This window comes from Physella acuta, unplaced genomic scaffold (genome assembly GCF_028476545.2).
Source record: "Physella acuta isolate Inbredline_101_S28 unplaced genomic scaffold, ASM2847654v3 ptg000074l, whole genome shotgun sequence".
NCBI classification, from domain to species: Eukaryota; Metazoa; Mollusca; class Gastropoda; family Physidae; genus Physella; species Physella acuta.
In genome coordinates, this window is record NW_026731594.1 from 198,582 (window position 1) to 208,238 (window position 9,657).

The 9,657-nt window shown below is 39.0% G+C and overlaps 1 protein-coding gene across 1 annotated transcript; it reads left to right on the forward strand.

The window, feature by feature from the left end:
• The first annotated feature begins 7 nt into the window (after positions 1–7).
• LOC131952906 (phospholipid-transporting ATPase ABCA3-like) lies at positions 8–9,416 on the forward strand. Its single transcript, XM_059315844.1, has 8 exons — positions 8–53; positions 934–1,051; positions 2,936–3,096; positions 4,358–4,584; positions 6,058–6,245; positions 6,792–6,962; positions 7,574–7,766; positions 9,237–9,416. Exons 3-8 carry the CDS (start codon positions 2,964–2,966, stop codon positions 9,414–9,416), a joined length of 1,092 nt encoding a protein of 363 aa, XP_059171827.1. The 5' UTR covers positions 8–53; positions 934–1,051; positions 2,936–2,963.
• Positions 9,417–9,657: the final 241 nt, after the last annotated feature.

The following is a 9,657-nucleotide window of genomic DNA, read 5'->3' on the forward strand; positions in this document are numbered from 1 at the left end:
GCTGCTGCACCGAACATTCTTAGAGCTGTTTGACTTGCGTCATTTTCATCAAGGTGAGAGTTGGTAAAGAGTTGGTATTTCCTTGTTAATGGAGGTGTTCAGTTGATGATGTTTGTATTTAGTTAGTGGTGGAGGTGTTCAGTTGATGACGTTTGTATTTAGTTAGTGGTGGTGGTGTTCAGTTGATGATGTTTGTATTTAGTTGGTTGTGGTCAGTTGCTGATGTTTGTAATTAGTTGGTGGTGGTGTTCAGTTGGTGATGTTCGTATTTAGTTGGTGGTGGTAGTGCTCAGTTGATGGTGTTGATGTTTAGTTGGAACCATAACCTATATCAACACCTCTGCAATCCCCTTCACTGTAATATAAGATTATACTAAAAAGTTGAGGGAGATCACTCCCACTTTATTTAGTTTAAATTATATTCAATCGATTTATGCATTTGATGGAGGCAAGCTATTTTTATTATAATTATCTGTACAACTTTTTAAAAAAATCGCTATGAACGTGTATGTTAACTTAAATAACATACAAATTCCTTGAATATATTACATATATCTAACATAAATGTTAGCCTCTAAAAAAACAAATCTGAAATTTTATCGAAAATGAAACTTAAACTGGAAGTTCAAAAGGAAACTCAAATTTCACAAGACACCAAAAATGTATGTTCACATCATCAAATTACCTTCTTAATTAATCTTTTTAATCAACGTTTCCTTAGAAATTGATTTCATTATTTCAACGCTAATATGTGTCTTATCCAAATAAAAAAAATAGAATAAAGCCGACGAACAGGTCTCTACTATTAAGTAAAAACATTATTCCGAATGTAGCAATGGTCAATTAAAAGTATATTTTATTATGTGTTAGCTTTTATTTTAATGTATGTGTTTCATCAACTACGTTATTTGTATTCACTCTGTTTACCTTCAGACGTCGACTGCCAACTGTTCGATCTGTGTCAAAATACCAACTTACTTTTCTTACCCAACGCTCTATGCTACTGGCTAATTTTATTGGCAATCGAACTCCAATTGCTCAAACGGTTTTGGTAATTTTTATTTTCTTTCGTTTAACCAATGTTTAATACAACTTAATTCATATTTTAGATCTGCATTATTAGTATGTTTAAAAATATAAAAATATATAACATTTGAACAACAGCTTTCCAATTGAGCAGTGGCGTCGTTAGGTCCGGTGTCACCCGGTGCTGCACTTCATGGTGTCCCCCCCCCCACGCACACACCAAAGAAAAAAGTATATATATATATATATATATATATATATATATATATATATATATATATATATATATATATATATATATATATATATATATATATATATATAATATAAGCGGGCTGTGTCTGTCCTTCCTTCCTTCCTTCCTTCTGTCATCGCTATAGCTTTTGGAACCATACAAGTAAACATTCGCACCATGCTGTGCTTTTCAGTGCATCGCAGTGTCTTATTATAAGTATTAGAGTAGGGTTTGTTTATATAGCGGCATTGAGCTATTTTATAATTTACACTGTTTGTACAATTTTGCATAACGTAAAGAGAATATTAAATATACGCACACTGCTAAAACATATTAAAAGGATCAATGTCAAATATCGTTTTCGTTAATATTCCTAGAAAAAGTGGATACATTTTTATAACATAATAACTGTAGGTTAGAAAAATCTAATTAAACTGTTTAGTAATTTTGCCAAGGGAGGTATTTTAAAAATAAATTGAACTCACGCTAAAAATGTGAATGCAAAATCTGCAAGACGGAATAATTGTTGGAATAATATAATTAGCAAAATGTGAATGCAAATTATGCAGACGTGTAAGAGTACATTATTGTTGGAATATTATAATTAGCATTGATTGATAAAAGGCTATCTTTTATTTATTTTATTCACGGAATTTAATGTTTACTACTTATACTTTTTTATCAACTATTAAGCACTATTATAGACGCGTCATCACGTTCATTTGGTGCGCAATGGTTTTAGTTATGAAACTCTATTGTAATTTTTTAAAATTTAAAGTACTGGGAAAAAAAATGCGTGAATTGATAAAGTGATATAATATGGTAGGTAAAACACGGATATTTTAAATACTGCTGGGGGTTTTATAGGAGAGGAGTAGAGAGGGGGGGGGAGCATATGTCCCCGGTTGCCGACCTAAGGGGGCGCCAAAGTGGGTTGGAAAAAATTTGCGTGGGGGGGGGGGGGTGCGTGGGGTGGTGGAAATCGAAAGTTTGAGGGGGGGAGGGGAAATTTCAAATCAAAAGTGGTGCAAATCAAAAGTGAAGGGGGGGGGGGGGGGGGGTGCAAATCGTAAGTTTTTCCCCGGGCGCCGGAAAGAGTCGCTACGCCTCTGTTTTATAGTCATTCACTGTGTCAGACGTGCCCGGCGACGCTCGGAAAGGGCGCGATTTGACGCTACGGGCTAGACTGTGAGCAATATGCCTTTATGATTGCATTTAAATTGTGTTTATGTTATGAGTGTTATGTTTGTTTTTACGTTTTTTTTTTTTTGCGTTCGTTAGTGTTGCGTTTAGTTTTGTTCTGTTCCCAAGTTGGTACATTTAAAAAAGATTTACCGTGGCGGAGCACGGGATGCAGCTAGTATATATATATATATATATATATATATATATATATATATATATATATATATATATATATATTTATATATATATATATATATATATATATAGGTGTATTGTTGACCTTTTAACTCTAATTATTCATTTAGTGAGCTGACAAAAAGCATTTTTGTTCTATATATGTTGCAGTTTTTCGTCTTGGTGTCACCCCACTAGCTGTTGTCACCCGGTGTGGTCCGCACCCCCCCCCCCCCACGCCCCCGCCTCGCGACGCCTCTGCAATTGAGTGTTTTGATTTTGAAATGGTGCTCTAAGGTAGTGATATGTCCCTAGGTACTCGGCCTGTTGCTGCTGTTCTGACATGTACGTCTGCTTCAACGAGCACCATCGCATCAACCACGCCAGGTACAAGCGGAACTACGAGAGCGACAACGACGTGACGGCCGTCAGGATGAGGATCATCAACGACAGCCTGACTATACTCTTTGCTAACGGTAAGTATGACACACTTGACTATATTCTTTGCTAACGGTAAATATGACACACTTGACTATACTCTTTGCTAACGGTAAATATGACACACTTGACTATCCTCTTTGCTAATGGTAAATATGACACACTCGACTATACTCTTTGCTAACGGTAAATATGACACACACGACTATACTCTTTGCTAACGGTAAATATGACACACTTGACTATACTCTTTGCTAACGGTAAATATTACACACTTGACTATATTGTTTGCTAACGGTACATAGAACACACATGATCATACTGTTTGCTAACGGTAAATGTGACATTCTTGTTTTGTAATGTAAGTTAAAGTTCATATTCTGACCTGGATGCCGACGGGATAGATGAAGTAGAGTGCACCTGCTTCTGTGACTTTACCATATAAAGGTGTTAAGCATTATGTCAAGCTGTCTTAACTCTCCATAATAACTGTGACGTCCGACAATTCTATCCAGGGAAACTCGAGACTTTTTGGTTAGCAGACGTGAGTTCTAGCATTCGACCATTTACTGTATCATGAGCATCGGTTTATTAAGAAACTTGCGTAATTGTATATTGTAAATGTAATTGCCCATGAATTTATATTTTATCACTTTGGAAATGTTTGATATTGTATTTTAATAATTACTTGTAGCCTACCTTTCTATTTAGCATAATCGAAAACGGCCAATAACTCTTACTTTACACCCAAACACTAACCACTCACAATAAAAATGTCTCGATAACTGATGGATGAATTTGAAAAGACTAATGTACAATATCGTCCTCGTAACTGTTTATTTCCTATAACAAATATATCTTGTGGTACGGGGTGGTCGGATGGTGGAGATTACGACTACAAATCAGAGGCGTAGCGACCCTTCCCAGCACCCGGGGACAAACTTTCGATTTGCACCCCGCCGTCGAACTTTCGATTTGCACTCAAAATTTTCGATTTGCACCCCCCCCCCCCTCAAACTTTTGATTTGCACCCCCCTCAAACTTTCGATTTGCACCCCTACTTCAAACTTTCGATTACTTTTTCCAACCCATTTGTCCCCCCTGACCCCCCATCGCTACGCCTCTGCTACAAACCTTAATGTTTTGAGACCGGATCCCGTCCAAAGAACCACCATGAAACCAACCAAAATTGTACATGCCAAGTACTGTGGAATAAAAGCGGCTTGATGTAGTACTGAATCTACAAATTCAGCATCCGAGACCAACAATTATAAAAGCGTACATCCTGTTTTATCCCAGACGAGATCATCGTCTACAACATCTGCAAGAAATACCGCATCAGGGATCGCGCCCTTGTCGCCGTCGAGAACACCTCCCTCGGCTTGAAGAAAAACGACTTCTTCGGGTTGCTAGGCAACACCGGCTGCGGGAAGTCAACGCTGCTGAACATGATGGTGGGGAAGATTATGATGACCTACGGCGACGTCTACTACAACGGCCACAGCATCAAGACTGATTTCTTTAAGGTGAGTTTATACAATGGCCAGCTGAGGCAGTAAATAACAGCTAGGTGACGTCTATAACACCGTCGCCAGCATTAAGACTGATTTCTTTAGGGTGCGTCTCTACCGTGACCAACTGAGGCAGTCTTCTTCTTCTTCGTTCTAAATTATTAGTGTTGAAGGGGATCGAGATTTATCTGCCAGTGGGTTTGAACTCGAGAGACTTTGTTCGAACTTATCAACCATGAGTTTTTTGCCGACTCGACCACGCCTCCAACACAATTAAGCGTTACGTGTCAACTGGTTATGCGCCATTGAGGCCATTGACTCCGATTTCAGCCTGCTTTTCTTTTTGGATTTGCTTCCATAGCCTTTGTCCAACCAAGAACAAACTACAAGGCAGCAGTTGTTTTAATTTTGGAGTTGTCTCTCCTAGAAGAGTGGCTGTCCCCAGCTAACGAGCCTCATCTGCCCGAGGGTTCGAACTCGAGACTTTTCGGTTTAGCAACCATGAGCTTTACCGACTCGACCACGCCGACCCCTACTGAGGCAGTGATATAGTGATTTAGGAGCTAGGTGACGTCTTCTGTGAGTTTAGGGTTTAGTAGTAGACCGCGCGCTCGATAACCTGAAAATCACGAGTTCAGATCATGGGCTGGAGGCCGTATGTCGTACCTTGAGCGAACTGCCCTCATGTCCAAACCAGGTGTTGCGATGCACTGGGGGAGGAAGGAAAGGCCTGGCGGAAACCCACGGGTCTAGCGGCTGGTAACATGGTTGAATGAAATGCTCGATTGTTAACCCTGTTGCAGTCTGCCTGGCTAATTAGCAACAGCTTGAGCCGGTAATGACTGTATAAGCAGAGGCGTAGCGACCCTTCCCGGCGCCCGGGGACACACTTTCGATTTGCATCCCCCCTCAAACTTTCGATTTGCACCCCTCCCTTCAAACTTTCGATTACTTTTTCCAACCCATTTTGGCGCCCCCTAAGGTCGGCGCCCGGGGTCATGTGTCCCCCCCCCCCCCCTGCCAACCCCTATCGCTACGGTAGTTTTATTATCAGCTACTTACTTATATGATATCATGGTCGACACTATAAACTCAATCACAATAATTTCATATATGTATATATATATATATATATATATATATATATATATATATATATATATATATATATATATATATATATATATATATATATATATATGATTGCATGTGTGTGTATAATAAATAGCCCTCCTAGTTATTTTATATCTGATTAAAAACAAACATTTGAATGATTTTTTGTTTCCATTTTCAGACCTCACGGTCTATAAGCCAAGCGAAGTAGAGTTCACTTGTTTCTGTGACCTCGGCATATGATTATTTGAAGGATTTAGCAAATGTTATTGTTACTTGAAAGTCAAACTGGAGCTTACCATAATCCCTCACAACTAAACATTGCTGTAATTAGAAGCTGACGCAAGTATTTTCTTCCCCCACGCCATCTTCCAGGTAGCCAAACACATCGGCTACTGCTCTCAAGACGATTACCTGATCAACGAGTTAACCGGTCGGGAGACGCTGCTGCTCTTTGGGCGCATCAGGGGCGTCCCCGAGCAGAGGCTCCAGCGCATTGTTGAGTACCTGGCTGACGTCACGCTGCTCACCTCCATTGTGGACTTTCGTGTGCAGAACTACAAGTGGGTTTAAGCTTTACATACTCACCATCCTGTTTCAACTCATCGTAGGCTATAGTTAAGTTACCATGATCTGGTATTGTGGTGAGTAGGAAATATGAAGTAGAGTTCACTAGTTTCTGTGACCTCGGAATATACATCGGTAGCGGTCAGTTCTTAAAATCAGTCATGTATCTATGCTGCCGAATGGACTTTAAAACGCCCTAGATATCCGAACCCTTAATCAGAATTCGATCCGCTGATCGGAATTCGAACCGGTGATCGGAATTCGAACCCGAGGAATAGCTACAAATATCTAAACTTTTTCATTGAATGTTGATATTGTAAATAAGAAAGACAGTTAAAATCTGGAGCAATCTAAACACAGAACGTGCTTTATTAACTACAAACGAAACGTGCTTTAATAATATTGTTTATTGATCTGATTTAGTTTTAGTTTTTTATACCAGCAATATATTTTAGCGATGTCAGAAAAATACGTGTTTGTCATCTAATAAAAGAAAAACCACCATGAAATGCTAACGTAAACATTATACAATTGTTTTTCAGTATTATCAACCGAAGGAAATTGTCTTTCGCTATAGCTATAATCGGCAACCCCCCGTATATACTGATGGACGAGCCCACAAAGGGGGTGGAGCCTATTGTCAAGTTGGCGATGTGGAGTTTACTTAGACATCATCAGAAGAGTGGCTGTACAATCATACTGGCTAGCGAAAGGTTGGATGATTTTGTTGTCCCCGCTCTCTCTCTCTCTCTCTCTCTCTCTCTAACACACTCTCTCTATCTGTCTCTCTCTTACACGGCAATTACTAGCTCAAGCTATTGCTCATAACAGGCTTGAGACAGTGCTAGTAATCCAGCGGAGTGGTCGCATAGTAGAGCTTTTGACTGCTATCCCGAAATTCTCGGGTCCTGACTCACGTTAGGGAAACAAAGGCGACTGGGTGTAGTGATGAACATATTATTCCCTCGCTAACCGAAACAGATTAAATCTACTGCATCTGCCACATGTGTCTTGGGTACAAACCAAAAACTAGACGCGTAGGTTACTGCCAAGTTACACACCTAGTTAGCAAGACGTTCGACATAACAGAAAATCCGTTGGCTTTGTATAACTAGACCGAGTGCCACTATACACTACCATAGTTTTGTCTAGTAAATCATAAACTTGCCTATTTGTGTCCAGCTGTCCAGAGTGCTACTATACACCACCATAAACTTGTCTAGTACATCATAAACTAGTCTATTTGTGTCCAGCTGTCCAGAGTGCCACTATACACTACCATAAACTTGTCTAGTACATCATAAATTAGTCTATTTGTGTCCAGCTGTCGAGAGTGCACGACGCTTTGCACAACGATGGCCGTTATGGTGGACAGCAGAATAGTCTGCCTGGGTACGCCAGAGCAGCTGAGTCGAAAGTACGGCAACAGCTACACAATATCCCTGCACTTGAAAGACGGCTTGGACACAACAAAGCACATTGTGAAGCACATCCACACTGTGTTTAAGCGAGTTCCGGTGAGTTTGTTAAATGGGATGATAAAACGACTTTATAGCTATGAAAATTGCAGGTTATTTCAGAAACGTTAGCAACTAATTTGAAACGAAACATAAATCGCATTTTCAAAAGGGAAGATTCGTCTGAACTTTTAAATAAAGTAAGTATTTGTGATCTTACAATGACGATAATAAATAAACATCGCTATCATTAAATGTAAGGGTTAATATACCCTATCTCAACAAAAATTCTCGTCAATTAGCATCACCATACTTTTCCATTCGTGCCCAAAATTATTGAGTACATAATGTAGAGATGGGATGGCGTGGCCTAGCGGTGGAGCGCTAGATTGCTAACCCAATAATTTCGAGTTTGAATCCGGGTTCAAGTGGAACGTCCCTGAGTCCACCCATCTCTGATGGATACCTAACTCAGGTTAGGGAAAGTAAAGGTAGCTGGGCATAGTACTGACCACATTATCCCTTTACATGCCGAGATCAGAAACATGAACGCCACTTCATCATATTAATGGATTGTTAGGTCTAAAGAGGAATCTTTATTTTTTTTAATGTAGAGATCATCTGTTGCAATGACCTCGGTGTATAGGGAGATAGTGTTGTCAGCGTTAAACCAAAGTGCCTATTTTAAGTGCATGTCTTCAAACTAATTTTTTATGAATTTTCGAATTGTGGGTCCATTAAAAACACTAGTTTTAATGCCCCAAAATTCCCCAAAATTAAGTGTTTTGAACGGACACAAATTTTGAAAATTCATAAAAAATTAGTTTGAAGATATGCACTTACAATTTTTAGCTGAGTGCCCCAAAATATGGAAGAAGATTATGAATTAATTGTTTATAGGGCTTAAAATGTAATATTTTATGAATGGTGGAAAACCTACGAAGGTGTTAATTTTTCAAGATGGCCGCCGTTGTCATAATTACGAAGATTTTTTCACCATTTTTTTAAAGTGGAAATGCATATGCGGATGTATCTTAATAAAGCTGTAAAGAAATAGCTGTTTTCTTACGAGTATTAAAAAAGTTTTTTTTTTACCGGAGCCTTCCCCCCTTAATATGAGTATCAGACGTCGGAGTGGTCGAGTCGGTAAAGCTCATGGTTGCTAAACCGAAAAGTCTCGAATTCGAACCCTCGAGCAGATAAGCCTCCATAGCTGATGAGCAGCAACCAATCTACGAGAGACAACTCCAAAATCAAAGAATTGTTGCTTGTTAGTTTGTTCTTGATTGGACAAAAGCTATGGTAGAAATCTCCACACAAAAAAGTCAGTGTGAAAACAGAGTAAATGGCTTATTTGACAACATGGCACATAACGAGTTGACACAAGTTTAAACTTATCAACCGTGTCTTAATTAAAAATAAAACTTTAAAAAGTGGTCTGAAAAAATGACCATCTATTTGTTTTCCTAATATATAAAAATAAAATAAAATAAAAACAGCAACATAATGCAATACTCATTTCCCCATTAGGTTTATGAAACCGATATGTACGTTCACTTTGAGTTACCTCAAAACCTGATGCCCCTGTCAAAACTGTTTACCCTGACGGAGACGATGAAAGTTGAGCTGGATTTGGACTCGTATACCATCCGCCATACCTCACTAGAGCTGAAGTATTTGTTCTACATGTGGAAGGAGGAGGACCACTGACAGGGAGGGGGTGGGGGTGGTGGACGAATGTATGGGTTCAATGATAAAAGGTCGAGTCTTTAATATGCGATGATTGATGATATAAAAATATAATCGCTGAAAAAATGGTATGTGTTCTGTTGTTATTTTTAGCTTCACTCCTTGCTTAGGCAGTTGTCTTTAGTTGAGACTATGTAAGTCTATCTACCCTAACATCTCTTTCTACTGTCCTTCTCAAAGATGTATTTGATTGTGTGTTTTA